Source organism: Stenella coeruleoalba, assembly GCF_951394435.1.
Source record: "Stenella coeruleoalba genome assembly, chromosome: 4".
Classification (NCBI taxonomy): Eukaryota; Metazoa; Chordata; class Mammalia; order Artiodactyla; family Delphinidae; genus Stenella; species Stenella coeruleoalba.
Window position 1 is genome coordinate 33,073,041 of NC_137149.1, and position 12,109 is coordinate 33,085,149.

Consider the following 12,109-nt stretch of genomic DNA (forward strand, 5'->3'; position numbering starts at 1 on the left):
TGAAAGAACATACTAATTACCTTGCAAGGCAAAAGAAAAAAAATCACAACATACAAACAACAACAACAACAACAAATAGCTAGAAATCTTATACTAAACTTTTAGGAGATGACTAATGATGAAATAGTGAGTAACGTTTATTGAGCACTTCGTAAGAGCCAGGTACTTTTCTAACATATTTACATCTATTATCTCAATCTCTTTCCAGTACTTATAAAGTTTATCTAATTACTATCTTTACAGATTAGGAAATTGAGGTACAGAGAGGTTAAACAACCTGTCCTAGTTACATAGTAGTAACTAATTCAGCAGATTTGTGTCCATCAATCTGTGTCCAAAGCTTTATGTACCCTTAACCAACGTGCTAAGCTGCCTTTACTAAGCTCTGATGTCTTTATCAGTGTTGAGAAAATCTTAAAATGTGCCAGAGAAAAGACCTATTACCTACAAAGAATAACAATTAGATTGGTATTAAACTTCTTAGCAGTGTGAATGCAAGAAAACAGTGGGACAGTGCCATCAAAGTGCTGAGAGAAAGGATTTTGAATTCTTTAAGTCACAAAACTAACAGTTGGGAGTAAGAATTAAACAAAGGTATAGTTGGCCCTCTGTATTTGTGGATTCTGCATCTACGGATTCAACCAACCATGGATTGAAAATATTTGAAAAAAAATTCCAGAAAGTTCCAAAAAGCAAAACTTAAATTTGCCATGCAACAGTACTGTTTACATAGCATTTACATTTTATTTATAACTATTTACATAGCATTTGCATTGTATTAGGTATTATAAGTAATCTAGAAATGATTTAAAGTATAAGGGAGGATGTGTGTAGGTTATATGCAAATACTATGCCACTTTAAATAAAGGACTTGAGCATCAGTGGATTTTGGTATCCAAGTAGGTCCTGGAACCAGTCCCCCCTGGATAGTGAGGGATGACTATACAGAATTTTGATAGACACGAAGAAAAAATTAGTAGTAGAGAAATAACATGAGTCTGAATAGTAGAGTGTGTTCACTGTATTGCAAGTAATCAAATTTAACTGCTTCGTGTGTGTGTGTGTGTGTGTGTGTGTGTGTGTGTGTGTGTGTGTTTTCATCACAGGATAGATAAATAGTAAGCATTTAAACTGAAAAGTTATTTTGGAGCCATATCCTAGGAGACTTTGAATGCTGTATTGAGAGATTTATACTTAGTTATGTAAGGTATGGAAGACCATTTAAAGTTTTTAAGTAAACTGAAATCAATTATTATTATTATTTTTTTTTTGCGGTACGTGGGCCTCTCACTGTTGCGGCCTCTCCCGTTGCGGAGTACAGGCTCCGGACATGCAGGCTCAGTGGCCATGGCTCAGGGGCCTAGCCGCTCCGCGACATGTGGGATCTTTCCAGACCGGGGCACGAACCTGTGTCCCCTGCATCGGCAGGCGGACTCTAAACCACTGCGCCACCAGGGAAGCCCTGAAATCAGTTAATTTTTTAAGGTGGTTCTTTTTAAAAAATTTTTATTGGAGTATAGTTGTTTACAATGTTGTGTTAGTTTCAGGTGTACAGCAAAGTGAATCATTTATACATATATCAACTCTTCTTTAGATTCTTTTTTTTAGGTCGTTACAGAGTATTGTGTAGAGTTCCCTGTGCTATACAGTAGGTCCTTATTAGTTATCTATTTTATATATTATAGTGTGTATATGTCAATCCCAATCTCCCAATTTATCCCTTTCCCCCTGGTAACCCTAAGATTGTTTTCTACATCTGTGACTCTATTTCTGTTTTGTAGATAAGTTCATTTGTACTATTAGTTTAGATTCCACGTATAAGCAATATCATATGATATTTGTCCTTCTCTGTCTGACTTACATCACTCAGTAGGGCAATTTCTATGTCCATCCATTGTTGCTGCAGATGGCATTATTTTGTTCTGTTTCATGGCTGAGTGATATTTCATTGTGTATATGTACCACATCTTCTTTATTCATTCCTCTGTCAATGGACATTTAGGTTGCTTCCATGTCCTGGCTATAGTAAATAGTGCTGCAAATGAACATTGGGGTGCATGTATCTTTGCGAATTATGGTTTTCTCAGAGTATATGCCCAGAAGTAGGATTGCTGGATCATATGGTAGCTCTTAGTTTAGTTTTTTTTTAAGAAACCTCCATACTGTTCTCCATAGAAGCTGTACCAATTTATATTCCTACCAGCAGTGTAGAAGGAATCCCTCTTCTCCACACCCTCTCCAGCATTTATTGTTTCTAGATTTTTTTGATGGTGACCATTCTAACTAGTGTGAGGTGATCCCTCATTCTAGTTTTGATTTGTACTTTTCTAATAATTAGTGATGTTGAACATCTTTTCATGTGCTTTTTGGCCATCTGTATGTCTTCTTTGGATAAATGTCTGTTTAGATCTTCTGCCCATTATTTTGATTGGGTTTTTTTGTTTGTTTGTTTTGTTATTGAGCTGCATGAGCTGTTTGTATATTTTGGAGATTAATCCCTTGTCAGTTGCTTCATTTGCAAATACTTTTTCCCATTCTGTGGGTTGTCTTTTCGTTTTGTTTATGGTTTCCTTTGCTGTGCAAAAGCTTTTAAGTTTAATTAGGTCCCATTTGTTTATTTTTGTTTTTATTTTCATTACTCTAGGAGGTGGATCAAAAAAGGATCTTGCTTCGATTTATGTCAGAGAGTGTTCTGCCTGTGTTTTCCTCTACGAGTTTTATAGTATCTGGCCTTTAGGTCTACAAGATTAATGTTGATAGTAGTGTAAGTGATTGAGAAGAGAGAGAGGAATGGCAACTTGTTTTCAATGATCTCTCCACCTGTAGTTCTAATTTCATAAGTCTTCAAGAGATTTTTTTCCTCTGTATTAAAAAAACAAAAAAACAGAAAATCAGAGCCTCTTTTTCTCTAAAGACCAAGCTATCTTTTTAAGCCTTTTCCTTCTAAGTCTATTTAAATGATCATATATGTTTAATTTGTTAATAATTAGAGAAACATAATAATAGCCAACATTTATGAAGCATTTTCTTTATTCAGAAAATGCTAAGCACTTTTTTATACATCATATAACCTTCACTGTACCCTGTGTGGCATGTATAGTTAATATTCCAATTTATAAATGAGAAAAGTGAGGCTTAAGGTGGTTAAGTAATTTGCCCAAGTTGTATAATTGGTGGTAGAAAGTCCAACTTGGCACTCGGTAGTCGCTCAATCAACACATGATCATTAGTTAAAGTTGTAAGTGTTTGATTTAAGACTCCATTCCAAGGAGCCCCCTGAAGCCAACTATTAAGGAAACAACTAAAATACAATGTATGTGTCTTATAAAGAAATATACCAGGTGCTATGGGAACACAAAAATGGTCATCTTAAGTCACTTTGGGAAGAGGAAGGAGTGTCATGGAATGTTTCTTAATGGAGATAACAGACTACCTGGACCATGCTATATAAGTAAGAATTAATTGGGTAGATGAAAGGGTAATATGGCATCTTGGTCTTTTAATGAAATAAGACTCCTGGAGTTCCTCTAGACCACCAGGTATATGTAGGTCTCAAAAATGAAGAATGCTTGAGATCAAACTAAAATGTAATGATCCTTAGATATATGAAATGCTTAAGTGTTAAATATTATGCAACGTTTAAAAAAATGTTACATCACCAGTGATTTTTCTTTAGTGGAGCCAACTCAAAAAATCTAATAAAACCTCTGAAGAGAAATAGAGGTAACTGATAAAATCATTTTCAGCGCTGAAAAAACAAGACCCCCCTGTGAAGAATGATGTAAATGTTAACAAGAATTTCTTTTCTCATTTTATTTAGGGAAGAAAACTATTTCAGAGTTTGGATATTTCTGAAAGGCTAAAATTTTTGCTTACACTGGGTAAGTGTCTCACAATTCATTATCTTTCAACTATAAATATAATCTTTAGTGACAGTAGTTATGCATATTGAGAACGTGTTCTTCAAAATAGTGGATACACTGAAATATCCTCACTTTCTTTAATTTTCTAATGATCAGTGGTAAGCATTAACAGGACAGTTTAAGAAGTGCCTTTGAAGTATTATAGGACAGCTTTCCTCATTGACTAAGGAATTATAATGTACATGGATATAATCTTAGCATGATCTAGCCAAGTAAACTAACTTGTGAAATCAAAATATGAGATTATAAAATTGTACTTCACTGTCGCAGTTGCCTTCAGGCAATGTATTGTAACTTTTCAGCTTTCTACTTGGTGAATTGTGTGAATAATGACTGAGGAAGAATGTTTATTTTTCCTTACAACAAGCTCATGTATTTTACATGTATATAATGCAAATATTTGTCATTCACATTTATAAAAATTTGTGTAATCCACTTTAGAGTGGAATAATTTAAGCACGTGTGGTAAAAAAGGAGAGAAAAACAGTGATAGAGCACTTTGTGTAAAAGAGTGACAGATTGGTGTCCAGGTTAATAGGATCTACAAATAAGGATTTGTATAGAATAATATTAGTAAATATTAAATGATAATGAATTGTAAATAAAATTTTATAATATTTACCTCTTTAATGTCAAAGATTGATAATATAGCTGTTAAGGAGTCTTAGAGATCTATAAATGTTGTCTACAGATTAGAACTTATACTTTTTTAAAAATTTTATTTAATTTATTTTTTTATACAGCAGGTTCTTATTAGTCATCCATTTTATACCCATCAGTGTATACATGTCAATCCCAATCTCCCAATTCATCACACCACCACCACCACCCTCCACTGCTTTCCCCCCTTGCTGTCCATACGTTTGTAGAACTTATACTTTAAATCCCAGAGAAACGTGTGTACATTCTTCAAATTGTATTTAATAAAAATAAATTACTCGTATAATCGTAAAAATATACTAAAGCCTTTTTAAATAGTAATATGTGTATATACATATAGAGAGAGAGGGGGGAAGAGAGAAGGAGAGAATCTTTACCTCCTTGAATTACTGCTTTAATTCACTATTTAAGGTGCTTTCAGTATCTATGATACAATTAATACTTAGTGTTTGAAGTATTTATTTTTATCAAAGCATGTAAGGAAAGTTGAAAAAGTCTCAAGCTTTTTAATATTCCAAGTTCTAAAACTGAATTACATAATTAAAAAAAATTTTATTAGAGTTCAATTCCCAGTTAGTATAAGTTAGAAAAGCAGCTTTAATTCATATAATTTTTCTGTTTTATAGACTGCATAGATGACACTATAATAGTTCTGGCTGAAGAGCATGGTTGTCTGGACATTATAAAGGTTTGTCGTTAATCTGTTATTGAAAATTTATTTATTCTGCATACTTGGGATTCAATAGCAAACTATTTTAAAGCTATGTTTATTTCTGTTTAGTTATCTGCTTTTTGACAGAGTGACAAACTAATATGAATTTCTTTAAAGTGCAAATAAAAACTTTCAAAAAAAGTCAAAACATTGTAAAGTAGCAAACATTTAAGTAATATAAATTTTTAAATGGATTTTTTAAAATAATTCTTTTCTCTCTCTGTTTACCAGGAGCTTCCTGAAAATGTGATAGATCTTTTGAAGAAGTGCCTCACCTTCCACCCTTCTAAAAGGTTGATATCAAGAGTTTGGGATTATTACTGAGATCTTAACATATAAGTAGTTAAGTTTTTAATACTAAAGGGTTAAATAAGAATATTAACATATATAGTAGTACATGATTGATATTGGTATCATAATTGTTAGTTATGGCTTTAATGTATGGTAATAAAAGAAGAAAAAATAATTAACCATGGTTAGAAAACTGGCATATACCAAAAGCAGTTACTAGTTCATTTCCTAGCCTCCAATTAGAAAATCAGCTAAACTGTGGAATATAGATATGCCTAGATACAAATGATATGAGAAAAATGAGAACAAAAGTTTATTGGCAAATATGTATTATAGAAAAGAACTTAGATAAATGGTGAGGTAAGTTAATAATTGTTGATAATATAAAAGGATTTCTTAGAAGTTTTATTATTTATTTTCATTTGATGATGTCATTGTTAGCCATCCAGTTGTCCCTAAACTCAGTAAGTATATAATATTTGAAAATAATATATTCGAATTTGTCTTTAGGAAAACATTTCCTAAAGAGAGGAATGGTATTAAAAGCATAGTTTTGGGTAAATATACCACATAAACTAAGAGAGTAGGAAGAAAATCAGAAGATTTTATCAGTTTACAATTTTATTATTTAATTAAGGTATTCAGTAAAGCAGGTATATGATGGTCAAGCTAAAAGTAAAAAATGGAGATGCTCATATGTAATAATTTTTTATCATAAAGTACAAAAAGCACAACAAAGGTAAAAAAGTCAGCATTTATTTACAGTCACTTGATTCTCTTTTTAAAGGTATATATCTAGACTCTAATAAGGAGAACTTTATTATTTTCTATACTAATGAGGTAATTTTGACTTTTAACTATCCCTTGAAGTGTGCCATTATTCTAGGAAAATTTTAATGACTTTCATTTATGTTCCGTATTTTAAATATTTCTTAAGGCCAACCCCAGATGAATTAATGCAGGACAATGTGTTCAGTGAAGTGTCACCTTTATACACCCCCTTTACCAAACCTACCAGCCTGTTTTCTTCTTCTCTGAGATGTGCCGATTTAACTCTGCCTGAGGATATCAGTCAGCTGTGTAAAGGTAATGATAAATACAACAAAGGATAGAAGTAATTCTGGAAGTGATTAAAATATAACCTAACATTTTAGTCCTTTAAATTTAATTTCTTTGGAGCAAGAAATTTAAGAATCAAGGAAAGGAAGTAGCACCAAACAAAAATTTTTTTATTATGTAAACCAAGGTCTTATTTTCATCTCAAATCTTAATGCTAAAATCAGATCTTCTAATTTCCAATGGAATTTCTACTACAACAATATTTGTATATCATATTTCATAAAATGTATTATAAATGATCTCAAAAAATCATATTATTGATAGGAAGTCCATATCATTATATTCCATGTTTGTAACAGAATATCACCTTTTCTCTTTTAATTCCTCTCTGAAGATTACAACTCTCAGAATGTGTGTTTTAGGGACACCAGTATGTTACCTTTATACTGAAAAATTATCACTACATAAGTTGTGGCAGGAAATACTTACTGAACATTGGTTCAATCAAATATTTATTGAGTTTCTACTATGTTCCATACACTGTATCTGCAAGTATCATTTTTGCCAAATGGGGAGGCAGACAGACATTCAGTCGCACAATTACTGTTATAAATGAGGGTTAGTACGCACGTAGTAAGTGGAAGCAAAGCCTCCCTGAGATATAAAGAAGGACTTCTCAAAAGAGGCAGAAATTGCCTCAAGACATAAAGATGGGACAGTGTGTGTTGGTTGCCTACCCAAGTGCTTTTTTCTGCCCTTCTTTCTTTCCTGCAGAGCTTGATATATCTGATATGTATATCCCATATTCTCTGATACAGAGGGGAAAAATTACACTTTTTTCTCAAAGAAACTGAATACACAACCAATATGTATATCTGCATTTAATCCTCTGCATTTTGTAGTATGACTATTCTTTTTTATTTTTTAAATAAGCAAGAGAATTTGCTTATGAAGCTAGACTTGGATTACCACCAAATGAGCAGATTTCCTCCCCTCCCCTCCAGAATCTTAAAAATTTATGTATAGAGGCCTTAGTTGGGTTCAATTGTGTATTCAGTGCAGACAATCTCAACACCACACATCTATCTCAAGGCTGTATTCTTGGAGCAGCTTCTGGGAGTGGGGAAGGCAAGCTGAACGCACTTTCCAAGGACAGGGGAAGGGGTGGGAGCCTCCATTTGCCAGGGTCCAGCTTGACATCAACTGGCTTTCATGTCTTTTTGATGACCTCCTTCAATAGGAGGAATACATAATGATGGGGTTCCAGGAAGGCCTCCCCAAGAAGTGCTACTCTGGCACACAGATTATTTTGAGCTAAAAATAAGCAAGGCCCAAAAGACTCATAAAGAACTTTTGGACTTTCCCCTAACTGTTTAAAAGAATTGAAGATGGAAGACCTGTTCCAGGAAAGAGTTATCACCCACAGATAATTACAGAAAATATGAACTCAGTGTGGTAAACAGGGAGGAACCTGGCAAGGCCCCTTTGATCAAAGTCCTCTCTGTGTAGTATGACTATTCTAAAGGGAATCTTATTATGTTCTTCAGTTTTTACTTTTTTATAATGTCAGCTATTATTGCCTGTTGCCTTTTAATAAAAACAGAAGGTGTGATAGCTTTTTAATTTTCCATTAATAGATTTAAGCAGTGATTACCTGGCAGAAAGATCTATTGAAGAAGTGTATTACCTTTGGTGTTTAGCTGGAGGTGACTTGGAAAAAGAGCTTGTGAACAAGGAAATCATTCGATCCAAACCACCTATCTGCACACTCCCCAAGTAAGGAAAGAAAACTTCTCTTGGAAATGAGAAAAATCTAGTAATAACTTCTTTTTAATTTGATATTTTTTTTCTTTTGGTAGACATTCCAAGTCAGTGATTATGAAAGCAATTGGGAGTCAATACCTTGTTTTCTTGGCAGGAGTTCCTAATTGCAGAGTTCCCATCAGTGTTTTTATTATTTTAATAAATATGGTTTTTTAATAAATAATTTGTTTTATGATCTATTTGAAGTAATATTGAAGTTAATATTATGGAACATCTCACAATAGTTGGTGATCAATAAAAGAAAAAATGTACAAATCAGAAAGAACAGTAATGTTTAAGAGAGTTAATAAACTAGGCTAGTGTTCCCATTATGAGGAACTATTTTTTTTACTTCTAATGATATTTTAAAATGTACTCAGTGACCTCAATGCTTGTGCTAGAGATCATCATGATGCTAAATCACTGTTGAGAAAAATCTGCAGAACTACATAAAGTCTTGGACACCATCCTGTAAATTATCTAGAAGTTAAATAACAATACAACCCTAAGGGCCAAAATTGTCACTGTTCCATTGCTCTTCATATTTATTCATAAAGAAGAGAACCTGAATCTCTTTCCACCAGTGCCTTAAAGTTTTAATTTTAGATTTTAGAACTAGATTTGATCTTTGTAGGTAATTGTAGAATTAATCTGCTGATATTTTTTTCTTCACATGTAAATTTTAGGTTAATTATTTGAATACACCACTAGCTCTCTACATTTTTCCCCTCTTAAGCTGATTTTTAAATATTACTTTAATTATATTGTTCACACAATGAATTAAGTAGAAAATTAGGAAATAAGATGATGGAAATTATAAGAATAAATGGTTTGAAGGATATAAAAATTCTCAAAAGTAATTCTCTAAAATTCTAAATGCATTTATTATTCAGTATTCTTTCTCCTGAGGAGTTATCATAATTAGCATCTTTCTTTCTTGTTCCCTTTATCATTTTTTACTCATATAAACTTCCTCAGGAACACATTTACATACTGTCAGGAGAGTAATTTAATCATTGCACCTGCATGAGCAGAGAGTATAAATCATACTCTTGTATTACTAAAATGCTTTATATTTATATACTGTATTTATACCAACTCAACATATATTTAAAAATGAAAATTTTTTGGAGAAATTTCAACCAACAGTTACTTTTTTATTAACCCATTCAGTCTAAAATTTCTTTTTTTCTTTTGTTGAAGAGATTGATAATTTAGAATAAATTTTCTACAAGAAACAATAAATCAGATTTCTGTGCTCACTAAAATAATTAAAAATAATTTTTTTAATCTCCTTTCAGTTTTCTCTTTGAAGATGGTGAAAGCTTTGGACAAGGTCGAGATAGAAGCTCACTATTAGATGACACCACTGTGACATTGTCATTATGCCAGCTAAGAAATGTAAGAATGGTATTTTGGCAAATTTGCTTCAGAACTTTCTCCCTTCCTTCCTTCTGTTTTTTTTTAAATAAAACCTGACAGATACACATGAATCCTTAAATTTCTGCCTGGTACTATAAAATATGTGAGAGTTTCTTTAAGGTATGTGCCCAGGAGTGGCATTGTTGGAAAATAGTATCTGTACATCATCAGCTTAGTATATGTTGTTATATTGTCTGTTCATACAAGTGGCCTTATCACTTTATCTTTTTACTATCGTTGGATAAGGGTTCTCATTTGTCCGCATATGTGATAGCACATGGTCTTATCAAATTAAAAATTATTGTTCTGAAAGGTGTAGAATGGTATTTTACTATAATACTAATTTTCAATTTCCTGACTTTAGTACAGTTATGAGCCTTTTCATATTTTTTGCCATTTGCTTACCTCTCTTACCTCTCTTGCCAGTTTTTTTGCGTGATTTCTTACTGATTTGAGGACTTTTAAAAATGTATTCATTTACACAACCTTTGTTGGGTATACAGGCATACCTCAATTATCACACTTAGCTTTATTGCACTTCAGAGATATTGCATTTTTTACAAATTGAAGGTTTGTGGCAACCATGCATCAGGCAAGTCTCTTGGCACCATTTTCCCAACAGCATTTGCTCACTTTGTGTCGCTGTGTCACATTTTGGTAATTCTTGCAGTATTTCAAACTTTTTCATTATTATTATATTTGTTATGGTAATCTTTGATTAGTGATTTTTATGTTACTGCTGTAATCATTTTGGGGCACCACGAGCTATGCCCACATAAGATGGTGAACTTAATCTGTAAATGTATGTTCTGACCATTCCACCAACTGACTGTTCCATCTCTCTCCCTCTTCCCCGGCCTCCCTATTCTCTGAGATACAACAGTGTTGAAACTAGGCCAGTTAATAACCCTACAGTGGCCTCTAAGTGTTAAAGTGAAAGGAAGAGTTTCTCATCTCTCACTTTAAATCAAAAGTTAGAACTGATTAAGCTTATTATTGATGAAGGTGTGTCAAAACGTGAGATAGTCCAAAAGCTAGGCCTTTCGCACCAAACAGCCAAGTTGTGAATGCAAAGAAAAAATACTTAAAGGAAATTAAAAGTGCTACTCCAGTGAACAGTGATCTTGATAGAAGATGAAAACAGCCACAACATTCCCTTAAGCCAAAGCCTAATCCAGAGCAAGGTCCTAACTCTCTTCAATTCTGTGAAGACTGAGAAGGGTGAGGAAGCTGCAGAAGAAAAATTTGAAGCTAACAGCGCTTGATTCATGAGTTATAAGAAAAGAAGCCATCTCTAGAACATAACAGTGCAAGATGAAGTCAGCAAGTACTGATGTAGAAGCTGCAGGAAGTTATCCAGATGTAACTAACATAAGTAATGAATGTGGCTACACCAAACAACAGATTTTCCATGTAGATGAAACAGCCTTCTATTGGAAGAAGATGCCATCTAGACTTTCGTAGCTAGAGAGGAGAAGTCAATGCCTGGCTTCAAAGTACAGACTGAGTCTCTTGTTTGGGGCTAATGCTGCAGCTGGTGACTTTAAGTTGAAGCCAATGCTAATTTACCATTTTGAAAATTTTAAGACCTTTAAGAATGATGCTCAGTCTATTCTGCGTATGCTCTATCAGTGGAACAATAAAGCCTGTATGACAGTACATCTGTTTACAGCATGGTTTATTGAATATTTTAAGCCCACTATTGAGACCCACTGCTCAGAAAAATGATTCCTTTCAAAATGTTACTGCTCACTGACAATGCACCAGGTTACCCAAGAGCTCTGATGGAGATGTACAACAAGACTGATGTTGTTTTCATGCCTGCTAACATCTATTCTGCTGCCCTCAGATCAAGTCATTTTGACTTTCAAGTTTTATCCTTTAAGAAATCAGTAAGGCTATAACTGCCATAGATAGCAGTTTATCTGATGGATCTGAGAAAAGTCAACTGAAAACTTCTGGAAAGGATTCACCATTCTAGATGTCATTAAGAACATTCATGATTCATGGGAAGAAGTCAAAATATCAACATTAACAGGAATTTGGAAGAAGTTGATTCCCCAACCCTCATGGAAGATTTTGAGAGGTTCAAAAATTCAGGGCAGGAAGGAACTGCAGATGTGTTGGAAATTGCAAGAGAACCAAAATTAGAAGTGGAGCCTGAAGATGTGATGGAACTGCTGCAATCTCATGATCAAACTTTAAATGACGGGTAAGGATTTGCTTGCTATGGATGAGC

General features: G+C 33.4%; 1 protein-coding gene across 8 annotated transcripts in view; it reads left to right on the forward strand.

The window, feature by feature from the left end:
• The window catches only part of TBCK (TBC1 domain containing kinase), a 244,075-nt gene that overhangs the window by 68,470 nt on the left and 163,496 nt on the right, over nt 1-12,109 (forward strand). For all 8 annotated transcript variants that reach the window (XR_013827926.1, XM_079919204.1, XM_079919201.1 and 5 more), the window contains 6 exons: nt 3,821-3,881; nt 5,210-5,271; nt 5,527-5,588; nt 6,524-6,672; nt 8,283-8,421; nt 9,750-9,849. Coding sequence is in view for 7 of the 8 variants with exons in the window: in XM_079919204.1 (XP_079775330.1) it covers nt 3,821-3,881; nt 5,210-5,271; nt 5,527-5,588; nt 6,524-6,672; nt 8,283-8,421; nt 9,750-9,849 (573 nt within the window). In the remaining variant the exon portion in view is untranslated. The remainder of the gene's footprint in view (nt 1-3,820; nt 3,882-5,209; nt 5,272-5,526; nt 5,589-6,523; nt 6,673-8,282; nt 8,422-9,749; nt 9,850-12,109) is intronic.